This window comes from Temnothorax curvispinosus, unplaced genomic scaffold, assembly GCF_003070985.1.
Source record: "Temnothorax curvispinosus isolate PA1 unplaced genomic scaffold, ASM307098v1 QBEX01011751.1, whole genome shotgun sequence".
Classification (NCBI taxonomy): domain Eukaryota; kingdom Metazoa; phylum Arthropoda; class Insecta; order Hymenoptera; family Formicidae; genus Temnothorax; species Temnothorax curvispinosus.
Genome location: NW_020221531.1, coordinates 13216 through 30338, shown reverse-complemented (window position 1 = coordinate 30338; position 17123 = coordinate 13216). Strand labels below are relative to the sequence as shown.

The 17123-nt window shown below is 36.2% G+C and overlaps 1 protein-coding gene across 1 annotated transcript in view; it reads left to right on the top strand.

Moving 5' to 3' along the window:
• The window catches only part of LOC112461771 (transient receptor potential protein-like), a 96010-nt gene extending 82895 nt beyond the window's left edge, over positions 1–13115 (top strand). Inside the window, exons 7-8 of the mRNA XM_025027149.1 lie at positions 12613–12847; positions 12946–13115. Of these exons, the coding sequence (XP_024882917.1) occupies positions 12613–12847; positions 12946–13115 (405 nt within the window). The remainder of the gene's footprint in view (positions 1–12612; positions 12848–12945) is intronic.
• The last annotated feature ends 4008 nt before the right edge of the window (positions 13116–17123 follow it).

The following is a 17123-nucleotide window of genomic DNA, read 5'->3' as shown; positions in this document are numbered from 1 at the left end:
TTTTATAAAATTTTGAATTTTTTGAGAAATATTTGTGGTGGTTGCTCTAACTTCTGCCAATTTTGAGATATCGGACTATTTATAATTTTATTATATTCTTCAGTCTTTTCCACCCCTATTTTATATATAATTCTTTAAGATTTGATTGATTAGATCCAGCTTTATACGCAATCAAAGGTCCACATGCGAAGTCCATATATGGACCATGTATTTAGATAGGATTTGTAACTTTTGTAAACCCGGAAAAAAAAGATTATATATAATTATATATTTATATATATATATATAAATTATATATAAATATATATAATTATATGTGGTTATACATGAAATTTGGTACTTTATATAAAATTAGATATGGGCCCATATATCATTATACAGGGTGTCCCATTTTAAAAAACACACCTTGATAATTTTTCAACAAAGCATTTTCAGCAAAAATGTTTCAGACAAAAGTTGTACGGTTTCAAGGGGCACATAAGATGGTGTCATTAGTTTGACCTTGAATATCTCTCCTCCATTTTCTCAGTTCTTTCCTTACTTCTCTCTTTCTCTCCCTGCATTCTTCATTCTACCACTCTCTTCTGTTCTTGTTAGCCATTCTCCTATTCTCATTTTCATTCTTTTCTATTACTTTTCTTATCCTCGACATTCCTACTTCTATCTCTTCTTGTAGTTCCCATTTTCTCCCTTCTATCCTCCCTAACCTCTCTTTGAATTACTTTCTTCCTTCCTCGCTCCTCTTCTTCTTATTCTTTCTCTCTCTCTTCGTCTCTGCTTTCTCTTAAGCTTACCTCTCACGCATACTATTAGTGGATGATGGTCTGAGTTTACTCTTTCTCCTACTTCCAGTCTTTCCACTTTTTCTCTAACCTCCCTCTCCTATAACGTAATCTATAATTGTCTCGCCTTTCCCTCCTGTGTATGTAAATTCATCTTCCTCATCTTCTTTCACGCCTCTATTTAATATTATTCATCCTTTTTCTTCTATATATTCCAATAACCTTCTACCGTCTTTATTTATTTTCTTGTCTTTTGATCTTTTCCTCCTTCCTTCCATTCTTCCCTCGTCCTCTTCTTCCCAACCTCCTTCCTCACCCGTTCTAGCATTAAAATCTCCCTCTATTATAGTTCTTACTCCCTTTTTCCCCTCTTCCGTCCTATTTTTCAAGCCTTCTAGTTTCCTGTCTATACCATTATTTACATATAATCCTATTATTCTCCAAATTTCCTCTCCTATTCTTATCTTACATTTGATTTTTTTTCTTTTTCTTCCAACCTTCTTTCTGCATTTACCTCTTCTATTCCTTTCCGTATTCCTAATAACATGCCTCCACTCGCTCTTCCTTTTTGATCTTCCTAGTCGGTATCTGCACTCTCCATCTGTATTAGCTTAGGATCTTCTCTTTCACTTTTTCCACCATTTCTACCATTTTTCTTCTATTTGGATTTTTCCATATCCTACCCTTACTCTCTTACCATTTTCACTCTTCTGTCTTGCAATGTCTTCTAAATTCCATCTTCCGTCTCATCTTCCTCTCCTTCCATGTCAGGTCATCGTCTATTCTTATCCCTCTTTCTCTTAATCTTCTTCTCTCCATCATGAATCTTCTTTTCTGTTCCAGTCCATGTAGTCCTATTACTGTCATTCTTACACCTCCCTCTCCGCCATCTTCAATCTCTTACAGCTTACTTCCGCCTCTATTCCTATCACCTTTAGAATTTTTTAAATCTTTTTTTCTATTTCGTTCCTATTTCCCTTTGTTCCTCTCACAACTATGTTTTTTCTTCTTTCTTTTCTCTCTCTCTCTCTCATTTCTAATTTCTTGTCTATCTTTTTTAGCTTTCTTTCCAATTCCTTCTCTTTTACGTCTTTTTTTCCTATTCCCCCCTTTTTTATTTTTAATAGCGTCTTTTCCATTTCCATTATTTTCTCTTCCATCTAATTTTTTTTTTCATCCATTTTTTCTCTCTCTCTTTCATGATTCATTTTAAGACTTCCATCTCTTGTCTAAATTCCTTCCCCTGTTTCCTTATAATCTCCTTCATCTCCTTTATCCCTTCTCTCATCTCAACTTTTACCTCATTCTTTATCTCTTCTATCCAGCTTCTTTCGTCTTCTATAATTTCCTTGCCTTCTTTTTGCGGCGATCTTTGCACTTTCTTGCTCCTGCTGAAGGCCCATTCTTCTGTTTCCCCTCTTTCTATCGCCCCTCTCTTTCTTTTTATTAAATCCACGTTGCCTGTACTTTCTCTTCTCTCCCCTCTCCCTCTCCCCTATTCTCCTCCCTCTAATTCTATCAATCTTGCCGCTTTTCCTTTTTCCTCCGTCATTTTCCCTCGGCGATATCTATCTCTCCAGCTATTCTATGCCTCAATGTGTTAACCGTTCTTTCCCTTCTATATCTATACTAGTCTATACCCTCACGCGTGTCGCCGTGACGTCCCTGCCTATACCCTTTGCCTCTCTCTTCTGATTTATTCCGTGCCTACCTGCCTGAACGTTGCCCTTACGCCACTTTCCTTGTCCTGTATCTAACCCTATTCTCTCCCTTTGACCTGTGTCCACTCACACACGCTCTCTCACTCCTCCACTTCTCTCTCTCACCCACTCGCTGCTGTTTCACACATCCTATCATACTTTTTTTTGCTTGATTTTCGCCCAGTCACTCACACACGTGTCACTCACGATAGCGCCGGAAACAGAAGTCCATATATGAGTTCTTATAATTTATATACAAATTATATAAAGAAAGCATTTATCCACATAGATTATATATAATTACATATAACTATATATAACCACAACACACGTGCATTATATATATTACACTTTTAAATTTGGATTATCCGATAGATGGCATCCGATAGGATTCGTTTCTCGTATTTAAAATTTGACGAACAGTGGTATAAGAACGGTATCAAGACTATGTTAGAAAATAAGTTTGATAATTGCGCGCTTCTGTTCGGTGAATCCGCGAGCCGACCGACGGTGCCATCTGCACGACCGATACTTACGGCGCTGCGAGACCGATCGCCCCTTCCGGCTCAGGCAGCGCTCTCGCGCCTCGTGGTCGCGCGCTCTCGCCACTCGCCTTCTGCTCTCAGCCAAGAGCACAGTGTACTTGTATAAGTAATAAACGTTTGCATTCACAATCGGCATTACTCATACACGATCCCATCCTACTCAAACAACTATCAAGAGACACGGCAGTGTCTCACGCCAAGCAGCGCCAAGTTATAATATATGGGATAAATCATTTCACATTTCTCTAGCTTTTGAAAAAATATACACTGATATATCAATGCTTTATTATCAAAGTTAAACAGTTCTTTTTCAATACATATTGACTATATATGATCATATATGATTATATATAATTATATATGATCATATAGAGACAAAATTCATATATAATTGCATCATATATAGTCATATATATTTATATATAATTATATATCCTTTTTCCCGGGAATGTTAAAGTTCACGTATTTGAAAATCAATACAGATTCTAGCTTAATGTTTTTTAAAGATATGGGAGAGAACACGATAACCGGGGCCCCTTGATTTGACTGTGGTTTCTGGTAGTATTTTTTACGCTGAACAAAAAATTATATAGGTCTTATAGAGCTAACTGCTTTAGTTTTTGAGATATACAGTATTAAAGCTCAAAATAAATATAACTTGGTAAATGTCTAGATTAAGGGTGACCTCGCCAATTTCAATGACCTTGATATATGTTTTCAAGGTCATGACCCCGAGTGACCTTCAGAAGGTTTTAGCCGTCGCTCGTTATTTGTTAAAAAATTATTAACAAAAAAAGTTTTGAAAATATAGCAGCTATTTTGAGTATTGGAAGGCATAAATAACTAATATATATGTCGAAATTGTTCACGCATACACTTTCCACGCGAAACGAGGTGTCACATGGGTTCGTGGCGTGCTTTAAACACTTAAATACTTTTAAATCGCGTCACTAACCTACATAGGTTAGATGACGCGCTTTAAAAGTAAGTAGTTAACCTATGCCGCTTCTGTCCCGGGGGCTCCGAGGGGGATGAGGGAAGGGGAGGGGCGAGGTATTAAACAGATTGCTCAGTATTTCTGCTGGTTTCAAAATTTTCGCTAAATATCTTACATGAGATAGATAATATATAATTGCAGCAATATGACAGCAGCATCCAATTGTTCGTAGCCCATTAGCGATCTGTTTAAGAAAACAAATAACATTCCAGTAATAGACAGTGATAGTGAAGAAGATTAAATAAATCGTAGGTGTAGGGTGTAATGAGAGGCGAGGGGTCTTACATTCAAAAAGCACCCTGATTTTACGGAAACGTAGTGAAAGGCGAAGGGACTCACGTTAAAAAAGCACCCTAATTTTACGAAAACGTAGTGAAAGGCGAGGGGACTCACGTTAAAAAAGCACCCCGATTTTACGGAAATATAGTGAGAGGCGAGGGGACTCACGTTAAAAAAGCACCCCGATAAGGAGTTTAAAACCGTACTGCAACCTCCACGCGGTAAACTCTGGAAACTAGAAAAATTAAAAAGTATACATATTATAGGCTAATTGCAGACGTACATATGTGCTATTAAAGTTACATCGAACACCCACAACGCGGAATGGCACTGCAATGTGCGCTGGAGTGACGTGACGCTTACGATTTTCGTATTTTTAACTATGTTCCACCATTTAAAAAAAATTGAAAAAAATATGTTATAATGGACACTTTAAGAGAAATTTTCGTAAAAATTTCAAAGGGGTACCTCGAAAATATCACCCTAAAAAAATATTTAAAAAATCAAATATTTTTTTTGGTCTTTTTTTTGGCGAACATTTTGGACATTTTTTTTGTTAATTAGTTTTATTAACATAACATATATTTTTTTCATCAAGATCGGTCAAGTGGTTTTCGAGAAAAATACATTTCTTTATTTTACTTTCTCCCTGCATAACTTCTAAAAAAATGAATTTTTTAAAATAATATTTGGTGGAAAGTTTTATCACATTGGTACTAACTTGTGACATTAATGTCAGCTCTGTATGATCAAGGGCCGATTTCACATGCTTACTCCGCTAGGCCCTTTTATTTCGACGAGGATGACACGGAAATTATGATTCCCGAGGGATCGTACAAGATACGAGCCATACACGAGTTTTTGAAACGTGAAATTTCACGTAAACGTCCGCGACGCGTGGTTCGTTCCAACGACGATCGTCGTACGTCGATCGCGGATATCGCGCGAGAGGAGACCGTTCGCGCGAACGGCTACGAAGACGAGGTCGCGGAATACCCGATAGTGCTTCGCGCAAATTACAATACGATGAAGAGTGAGATCAAGTGCGCTTTCAGAGTGAACTTTAACAAACAGAACAATGTCGGATCGCTGCTGGGATTCTCGTCGACGCGTATATTGCAGCCGGGACAGTGGCACTAATTGGACGCATCAATTAATATTATCAACGTAAAGATTATCCGCGTGGAGTGTAACGTGACCGCGTACAGCAACGACAAACGCGTTCATACGATACACGAATTTTCACCGAACGTACCACCGGGATATAAAATATCGGAAACGCCGGCGCAGATCATTTATCTGCCGATCATCGCGCGGAGCGTTACAAATCTAACGATACGCGTCGCTGATCAAGACGGACGATTGCTCGATTTTCGCGGAGAAGAGATCACCGTCAGATTGCACGTACAACGGCGAGAGCGATAACGCGCCAGTGTATGCGTGAGCGTGAGTGTACGCGCGACATATGAGATGCTAGTGTTGAACGACTCGGAGCACGCGACAGATAACAGTAATATCTTTTCGGCTGCACCGATCGACGATATCGTCAAGTCGACATTCGGTGGCGTTAAACAAGCGACGAGAAAGAAGCTCAACGCGTTGAACGTTAAGTTTTTAAAATCTCTGGGATTCGCGGTGCGAAACATCTGAACGATGACTGAAATTCTCAACATCGGAAGCGAGCCGGTCTTTGACGATCGCATCGTCAAGATCGAGACTCACACGTACAACCCGTACGCCAACACAACGTTTGATTATAGCGACGAGATACGAATGCCCATACAACAGCAGGATCTGTATACGTTGCCGTGCAAAAGTTTTCTCTACGTCAAAGGAACATTGACGGTGACCAGAGCAGCCGACCAAGTCGATAATGTGGTATTGGGTACTAATTGCGTCGCGTTTATGTTCGATGAGATTCGATACGAGCTCGACTGTATGGAGATTGATCGTTGCAGAAACGTAGGAATAACCAGCACGCTAAAGAACTACGTTACGGTATCGTCCGATAGAAGCGTGATCCTGCGAAACGCGGGCTGGGAACCACATAATAATCCGAATGGATATTTCAATTTCTACGTACCGCTCAACTTGTTACTAGGATTTTGCGAGGATTACAAACGCGTGGTGATCAACGCTCGTCACGAATTGATCTTGATACGGGCGCGCAACGACAACAATTCCCTGGTGGGAAGTCTCGCGTTGGAGCCTACTATCAAAATACTCAAGATACAATGGCGAATGCCTCACGTGGTATTGAACAAGATCAACAAGCTGTCGATGCTGCGCGCCTTGGAAGACGGACGATATCTAAGTATGGGTTTCCGTTCGTGGGATCTGTACGAGTATCCCCTGTTGCAGAACACGACCAAGCACTCGTGGGCTATTAAGACCGCGACTCAGCTCGAGAAACCGCGATACGTCGTCTTCGCTCTGCAGACGGGTCGGAAGAATGTCATGTCCGCCGACACAAGCCAATTCGACGACTGCAACTTGACCAACGTAAAACTCTATCTAAACTTGGAAGTTTATCCGTATGACGATTTGAATTTGGACTTTGGCAAACACAGATGGGCGATTCTGTACGATTAGTACGCACGTTTCTGCAAGGGCTACTACGGATACGAATATCTCGAGCCGAGTTTCACCGTTTCGACTCTTTTACGTAACGGCCCGTTTGTGATCATCGATTGCTCCCGCCAAAACGAATCCGTCAAAAACGCCACCGTGGATGTCAGAATAGAATTCGACTGCATGGAGAACGTACCGCCGAATACCTCCGCGTACTGTCTCATCATACACGACCGCGTGATTGAGTACAACCCGTTGACGAACGTGGTGCGCAAAATAATCTGAGTGTTCGCGGCAACGTCGACGTGAATATTATTTTATCTCTCTCTTTCCATCACTCTCCAATACAATTATTTAGAGGGGCAAGAGAGGGAGGGGAAAGTATAAATCAAAGTTTCGCGAGACGGTTTGCAGAGTTGCGCGTCATTCCTCTCGATTGACGCATCGACGAGGGAGATAGAGAGATACAGAAATCTCGTCATGTCCGTACCAACGTTTGTGCACCTGCAAGGATTCTTCGGGATGAAATTTGTCGTGAAGGAGGTGGTGGTGCTGAGAAAAGGCTGCGTTCTGACGCATCACATCTTTACGTACCCCATGCCGAGGAGATTCCACGAGTGAGTCATCATGGTGGTATGTCAAGGTCAACCCCTCCCCTCCCCTTTTCCCGCGAAATCCGATATCTTTGTGTAACCCGATACCCTTGTGTAACCCGATATCCTTATGTAACCCGATACCCTTGTGTAACCCGATACCCCGCCCCTCCCCCCTTTCCCTCACCCCCGCGTTATCTCCTTGTAACCCGATACCCTTGTGTAACCCGATACCCCGCCCCTCCCCCATCCCCCTCACCCCCCCGCAAAATCCAATACCCTCCTCCCTCACCCTCCCTTGGAGCCCCCGGGACAGAAGCGGCATAGGTTAACTACTAAAGTATTTAAGTGTTTAAAGCACGCCACGAACCCATGTGACACCTCGTTTCGCGTGGAAAGTGTATGCGTAAACAATTTCGACGTATATATTAGTTATTTATGCCTTCCAATACTCAAAATAGCTGCTATATTTTCAAAACTTTTTTTGTTAATAACTTTTTAACGAATAACGAGCGACGGCTAAAACCTTCTGAAGGTCACTCGGGGTCATGACCTTGACAACAGATATCAAGGTCATTGAAATCGGTGAGGTCGCCCTTAATCAAGACATTTACCAAGTTATATTTATTTTGAGCTTTAATACTGTATATCTCGAAAACTAAAGCAGTTAGCTCTATAAGACCTATATAATTTTTTGTTCAGCGTAAAAAATACTACCAGAAACCACAGTCAAATCAAGGGGCCCCGGTCATCGTGTTCGTGTCGAAAAAAGAACATCAAAGACACTTTATCCCTACAATAACACTCGATAACGCTCTGTGTTCATTCGTACAGTCGAGCACGGTGCATGATAAAAAAAAGATAATATCGTACAACATATGGAAATTGTTATTGAGAGTACCTTATAGGCTAGTCATATTAGACATCGAACCTTCCAATTAATCTTCCCAGGTTGCAACCATCATAAATCGCTTTGATTTGAAGTGCTATAAGTGGGATTTATTTTGCTTCGCAAAATTAACGCACAATAAAATGTTATTAACAATATTATCAACAAAAAACACGATTTTTTTTTCTCAAATATCTCGAAATTTAAGCAAGATAGGGTAACTAACTATATGTACCTTTTTTGTGGAGCGTAAAATTATCTACAATAATAATCTGAACAACATTTATCATCAAGTCAGTCGTTTAGCTTGCACGCGCCGTCAAAGTCCGAGACTCGGATCCCGAAAACTCTTGATTTCATCGTTTGTTGCGCCGGTGATTTTTTTCTGTTATTTAAAATGGAATTAAAAATCCCCCAAAAATCACAAATCATCTGAGAACTACAAAGAATATTTTTCATGATGCAACAGATTTTTTAGACCCTTTCTTTAATTTGTAGTTATGTAAACAAAAAATTTTGATTTTTTGAAATAGTCTTAGTTTTTCGCTCTTTTCAAGCCTTAGAATTTATTTGAGACAAATTGTATGCATCTTGTTGTGGACGAAATTTGCAACAAAAAAAGACCCTTGTATTTTTTCGTACAACAAACGTTAATTTTTTTATTGACGCGCCAAGTTATTCAATATTGCGCTCAGCTCGGATAACGCTTGTTTTACACTAAAATAATTATTTTTTATTAAAATTTACGTGATTTTTCGCATTATTATTGAACCATGTTGTAAAGCCGTTTTTTGCTATATGGTTCAATAATAATGCAAAAAATCACGTGAATTTTAATGAAAAATAATTATTTCGGTGTAAAACAAACGTTATCCGACCTGTGCGCAATATTGGATAACTTTGCGCGTCAATAAAAAAAATCAGCGTTTGTCGTATGAGAAAAATACAAGGGTCCTTTTTTGTTGCAAATTTTGTCCACAACAAGATGCATATGATAAAATTCGTCTCAAATACATTCTAAGGCCTGAAAACAGCAAAGAACTAAGATTATTTCAAAAAATCAAAATTTTTTGCTTACATAACTACAAACTAAAGAAAAAAGATCTAAAAAATCTTTTGCATTATGAAAAGTATTCTTTGTAGTTCTCAGATGATGTGTGATTTTTTGGGGATTTTTAATTTTATTTTAAATGGCGGAAAAAAATTACCGGCGCAACATCAAAAAAACAATGAAATCGAGTGTTTTCGGGATCCGAGTCTCGGACTTTGACGGCGCGTGCAAGCTAAACGACTGACTTGACGATAATGTTATTCAGATCATTATTGTAGATAATTTTATGCATTACAAGTAAGGTATGTATAGTTAGTTACCCTATCTTGCTTAGTTTTCGAGATATTTGAGAAGAAAAAATTCGAGTTTTTTGTTGATAATATTGTTAATAACTTTTTATTGCGCGTTAATTTTGCAAAGCAAAATAAATCTCACTTATAGCACCTCAAATCAAAGCGATTCATGGTGGTTGCAACCTAGGAAGATTAATTGGAAGGTTAACTCCCTAAATTAGTCAAATATAACTGGTCTATTACAGGTACGTTAATAGTAAATATATCAGTCCTTGATGGTGTTTTTTTTTCCATTTCCACTAATAATCCTACTAATAATCCTTTCCACTAATAATCCTGTAATAGACTATATTTTTTAATCATTCGTGTATTAAGCGTTGTTAGTTGTTAGTAGTTTCCGTATAGTCTGCGATTTTTCTTGTCACTTAAATCCTTACTATACTGCCTCTTTAGTTTATTTTGTATTGAGCAAATATTTATTTTTATATTATATTATTTTATTTGTTTTTAATTTCCTACACAAAAATAAATTCAAATACCATAATTTAATCCGACATTTCTTAACATACATAATGCGAAGCTGTAGACTGCGATCACGCTACTAATATCAATAAAGTGTATTTCGCGGCAGATTTATTCATACAATGATAGAGTTCTGTGTGTGCAGCTCAGCCATAAAAGAGTTAAATACCGTGAAAGAAAGAAATGTAAAGACCTCTGTGAACTAGCACCCTCATCACTAAAAAAACTCAAGTTTACAGCATAATTAAGTGCTAATTTTGTGTTCCTATCCATTTGCAGGAAATTAATATTAAAAGTAGAGATACTAGCTTTATACATTAAACTAGCACCCCCACTCCTGAAAAACACGTATAGAGTACCGTAAATAAATAATCAATATACTAAAATTTTGTACTAATTTTGTAATTTGATGCTCATTGTTTAACTTAATCAAATCCATAAAGAGTGTGGCGGTGCTAGCGTCAGTTAGTTTAAACAACAAGTACAAAATTCCGGATTTGCATATTTTAAAAGCACATAATTTTAGCATTATTTTACCAAAGTCGACCCGGCAATTAATTGCTTTAATGTACTCTTATCGTGAGACTCACTTTTTATGGATTTTATTAAGTTAAAGAACGAGCACCAAATTCCGGATTGGGATATTTTGAAAGCACAAAATTAGCACAAAATTGTGGTATATTGATTTTTGTTGTTTATGGTACTCTATACGTGTTTTTCAGAAGTGAGGGTGCACTAGCTTAATGTGAAGCCAACACCTCCACTTTTACTATTAACTTCCTACGAATGGGTAAGAGCACAAAATTCGGGACTAGAGCAATAAATTAGCACAATATTAGCACTTAATTATACTGTAGACCCGAGTTTTTTTTAGTGGGGATGCTAGGTTCACAGAAGTAACATGGAGGCGTAAGATCAGTAATCTTGGCGGCATATATTATTTTATTATATTTTTCGTCATTTGATGAAGCTCTGTCTGTATGAAAATTGATTAAAAGAGATCTTATTTTAACTTTTTCAGCTTCCGTTAAGGAGGTTGAAGCAGTTTGGTCAACTCTAGATTTTAGTTTGTAAAAAATATATATGATAGTATAGGATCTACCGCATGTGTGAGAATTATTTCAGATTTATTGACCATCCAGAAGCTGAGATATTAATTTCCAAAAATGCGTCATTTTACATGGGGTTATATGGAAAAAGCGTTGACGGCGATGATTGATCCCAATTTTCTTTAATATCTAGTCTATATAAACGCTCAAAAAACGTGCCTACGCGTACAGTAAATTAATGCGAACATTTAGAACGCAAGAAAACACGTATTCACCATCTACAAATATATATACAAATATATAACAAATATATTACAAGTTAAAGCGATCAAAATTAGACTAAAATAGCAGTTGATAGTTCGCGAGTAGGTAGATGTGGCAACGCAACGTCGCCCGCGTTTTGGCTGTACCCGAATCCTGTCGGTATGTGCACGTTTTTGTGGTTCTTTTCCGTGCTATGTCCATGATTTTTTTATTCTCTTTGGAAATAAAACCAAAAAATCATGAATCTAACGGAAGAAAACCAAAAAATTGTGAACATAACATAAAAGAGAACCCTAAAATCGTTGACATTACTACAAAATAGTAGACACAGCACGGAAGAGAACCAAAAACGTGCACATACCGACAGGATTTGGGTATAGCCAAAACGCGGGCACCTAACCTTATCCAGAATGACAGAAAATTCACCGGCATGTTTACGTTTAGCAACTGCCGTTACGTGGCTCAACACAGAGGCGAGTACTGCTACCAACCCCATAAAAGTGAAACGTTGCCAAGTTTCAATCGTATTTAATATAATCGAAGGAAAGTTATTAAAAAATCGATAGCTTATATAATTGTCAAGGGAGCTACCAGTAATAAAATCATTAATTCATTCTATTAACGGCAAAACATATATTCATGCCATTTTTATATTAAAATAATTAGCAATACCACAAGTTTTCAAGTTGGCATTGGCAAAAAAGTGTTTCGTTTTTAGCTAATTAAAATATAAAGATGCATAATATGATACTTTTACTTTACGTTTTATGCAATAGCAGCGTATGGAGAATAAAATGATACTTAATACAGATTTTTTAATGACCTAATAAAAAACTTTTTTCTAAACCGTCAATTGACTCAACTGGATCGCTTCAACCTCCTTAACTCCTTATAAAAAAAAAATAAAATTAACTTGCTATCACCAAATAATTATTTCATAGAAATTGTCCTTATTTCTCTGTTATGTAGAAAAGAATGTTGTCTTATTAGTTATTAGTTATTTATATAATAAGTTATTAGTTAAAGTCATTAGTTATTTATATATAATATTTAAAATTTTTATTTATTTTATTGAAGTTTGTCGCTCATCCGAACGTGCAACAATTATTGGCTGCTATCTGGTACGATGGTCTTCCGGGATTCAGAAGAAAAAGCATGATAGCGCAGTTAATGGAAGTTGCCAAACTTGGCGCAATGTTTCCGGTTTACAGTACTATTTATATGATGGCTCCTACCTCACAAATGGGATCATTTATGAAGAAGCCATTTGTCAAGTTTATATGTCACTCAGCATCGTACGCTTTCTTTCTAAGTAAGACTTGTATTTACTTGTTTTGTGTGTCTTTATATGTTTATGTCTTTTTGATATACGTTTTAAAGTAAATGTTAATTGAGTATTTTCTTTTTAAGTGCTACTCGGTATGGCGTCGCAAAGAATCGAATATCTGTTGATCGAATTGTTTGGTAACGAATGGATGCGAGAGATACTTGCCGGCTGGAAAAAACGAGAACGCGGGTGTATTCCGGGTTTCGTCGAAACAGGCGTAGTCATCTATGTGATAAGTAACGCAGCTAAATAAATCGCGATATTAAGAATAATTAATTATTTTTTATTTTTCTATCTTAAATAATAAATAAAAGAAATACTAATAAAGTATTATTTTATAAAATTATATATATACAATATAAAGATATTATAGGTATATATATATATATTTAATATATATATATATATATATATATATAAGATTTATATTTATATTTATTTATATATCTTTTGTATATTATTTAAAGTGCTCGAGTCACGAGAATATCGTGTATATTACATAAATGTAATGTACATGTTCCCTAACTTAAATATCTGTGCTATTCTAAATAATAAGAAAAAATGTAAACTATAAGAGTTTATACTTTTGAAGAGCACATAATATAATGTGACATTTTTATTTTATAAAAAGAAAAGATTTTAAAAGAACAATTTGATATTTTTAAATAGAACCGTATACCGTTTTCTTATATGATATAGATCCTTTAGTGCTTCTGCATGTAAATGTAAAAGTATATCTACATTTTGCGCTTTTTTCAAGTTTACTAAAAACCTAATAAAGATATTTGGCTAAACATTTTAATGGTGTAATCTTTTAAATCATAAAAATGGACTCGTGAAAATGTCAAACAGTTAAAAACGGCGAATGCGAGTCGAGCGCGGGACGAGGTGCGCAAAGAAGAATTATTTAGACTTGTTAATTTGAACGTTTCGGCTCTTCCTTTGAGCCATCTTCAAACGACGTTGCGTAATAGAGTTTTTTTCTCTCATAGTGGTAATGTCCACCATAATCGTGCGTACCAGCTCGTTTGTTTCCGACATCTCCTCAAGAAGGGAGTCTTCTTCCTCGAGCTCTGCAGGACTAGCGATTACTTTCAATAAATGTTGAAGATGGCTCAAAGGAAGAGCCGAAACGTTCAAATTAACAAGTCTAAATAATTCTTCTTTGCGCACCTCGTCCCGCGCTCGACTCGCATTCGCCGTTTTTAACTGTAATCTTTTAACCTTGTTATAAAAAAAAACATAATTAGAAGCGTTTATCTTTTACCATTTTAAAGTGAATTTCTTAAGTAGGCAAGTTAAGCGTAGACAGATAGCCCCATATGCGGGGCTATCTGTTCACATTCAAGGGGCTATTTGTCCACATAATAAAAAACACATTATTTATATTAATTTTTATACTTATTTATAATATTATTCATTATTAATATATATAATATTAAAAAAACTGCCTAGTCGTTGGAGTCAGAGAAGTAATAGGCACTTTGTGTAGATTTTTTGACAAGTTTCCTGCGTAGAGTTGATTTTTCTTTATATACGGTGGCATCAAACTGATTTTGAGTCTGTTGCAAAATTAATGTGATGAGTTTCTTTTGTCCCCTCAATTCTTTAATCTTTTTTTATTTAGAGCCTTTATTTTATTCTCGGCAGCGTTTGAAATAGAAAATACTCAATAATTTAAGACAAACTCATATATTTAACTTGACGTGTATTTTTAAAATAAAAATTTAGCGATTATTGAATCACAGGATCAAGTATAGCTGCTCGTAGGTCACTTTTTTACAGTAGCGAGTGAGAGCCCGAACATTTATTTCGAAGTCTAACGCTGTTTTTGCGAAAAGATTCTCGTTCGATTTTTATTCTTTTAATCGCTCTAATCGTAAGTATAATTTTATTAGATATATCTACCTTATCTATCTTAAGGAAAGTCTTTCTTTTGTAGTTACGCACTATTATCTATTTATAAAGAAACAATCCGTCATTGAAGTGTGAACACATTGCTCCATCAAAAATAGGACAAATAGCCGACCACGTTTTTCAGTCTTTAACATTTTGCAAATTTTAAAATATGCGGAATTAAGATTTAACGCTTCTCACACCTGATAACTATATATTAATTGATAATATTATTAATTGCTTATCTTAATTTGAGTTAAACTACTGTCGCACAGCAAATTTTTCGACCGTCGAAAAATGTGAATAATTGTTTTCGCTTTTCTTTCAACATATATAAAAGATTCTCTGCGAGAAGCATCGCAAGAAAACGAACAACTTTTAAATATCTTATGTAGAGCATTTTTAACTATTTGTTACAATGATAAAGACGTTTGTCTCTTAAAACATCAGATAGCAGTACTGTGGACACATAGCCCCCGTAGACAGATAGCTCCGGTCTCCTCCTAATTACATATATGTACGTTTACACACATTGATTATTTATTGTTGATATATTTGCTAATCACATCTAGCAAAACTTTATTTATTGCACGCTCATTAATTTAATTTAGAAAATAGTTCGACTTAGAGCAAATGTATTTTATATAATATATATATATATATATATATATATATATATACAAAATTTTCTTTCTTATTTACAATTTTAGATTAATATATATATCAAATTCGCACACACAAAAAAAGTGTGCAAATTAGAAACTATAAGCACATTGCTCTCTTATCATTACAGATTGCTACCATTGCTCCTATTTTATTTCGCTCACAAAACTCTTCTTACGAGGAAGCTTGTATTTTATTTGTTGCATAATTATTAGTATTTATTAATTTGGCTTCCTCATAGAGGAAACTTTATGAGCAAAATAAAATAGGAGCAATGATAGCGATTTATATAATAATAGATAATGAGAAAGCAATATACAAGTTTCTAATTTGCAAACTTTTTTTAATTTAATTTTTTTATAAATTGATAGAGGGTTAGCTTAATAGCACAAGTGGAGTTTTACAATTAACGCAATGTCAAATCGATGTTGACCTTGAGAGTTCATCTTACATGGTCCATATATAAACTTCGCATATGGACCTTTGATTGCGTATATATAAAGCTGGGTTTAATCAATCAAATCTTAAAGAGTTATATATGAAATAGGAGTAGAAAATACTAAAAAATATAATAGAATTATAAATAGCTCGATATCTCAAAATTGGCGGAAGTTAGAGCAACCACGGACATTTCTCAAAAAATTTAAAATTTTATAAAGAAAGAACCCTGCTCTCTTTTACCGATCATCGCCAGATTCAATACCAACCTTTCTTAATGATACTTTATATAAAATTACAGGTATAATTTATACATTTTTTAAGAAGTTGGTAACCTATAATTTACTGATTCTTGCCAAAAACCAACTTTATACCAACTTACTTTTAATAATACGCTAGCCATAAAAAAATTAAGCTCAATATCACAAAATTTGCGGGAATTAGAACAATCATGTAGTAGATTTTTTTGGACAGAAATCGATAACCCCTTTATTATTAGCAATTTTTTAAATTCTATTAATTAATACTTTATTCAGTTCGGCCATTCAGCCTAAAACCGGGACTTGATTTACAGATACTACTTAACATTCACTTCTTCATCCACTTTTTCCCATCTCCTATTCTCTCTCATTTTTCCTAACTCTCTCATGCATTTTACATACGCTATCTTTCCTTCCTCTCCTAAAAAATCCCTCACTCTAATCTTGAGCTCTCCATCTACATGTGTCAGTATATGCTCCATTGTTCCTTCTTCTTTTTCGCAGATCTGGCATTTTCTTCTTCCCGCCTCCGCCCAAAATCTGTTTCTTTCCTCTTCGTTTCCACATCTCCATCTCGCAATCAACTTTTGGCTCCCTTTGTGCCCTTTTTCTCTCAAATATCTCGGTCCTTCCTGCGCCATTATGTCCTTATATCTCTGGTTGTATCTCGTGCTTCCTATCTTACTATCCATCCATTGTCCTAGTCTCTCTCTCTCTCTCTCTTTCTCTCTCTCTCTCTCTCTCTCTCTCTCTCTCTCTCTCTCTCTCTCTCTCTCTCTCTCTCTCTCTCTCTCTCTCTCTCTCTCTCTCTCTCTCTCTCTCTCGCTCTCTCTCTCTCTCTCTCTCTCTCTCTCTCTCTCTCTCTCTCTCTCTCTCTCTCTCTCTCTCTCGCTCTCTCTCTCTCTCTCTCTCTCTCTCTCTCTCTCTCTCTCTCTCTCTCTCTCTCTCTCTCTCTCGCTCTCTCTCTCTCTCTCTCTCTCTCTCTCTCTCTCTCTCTCTCTCTC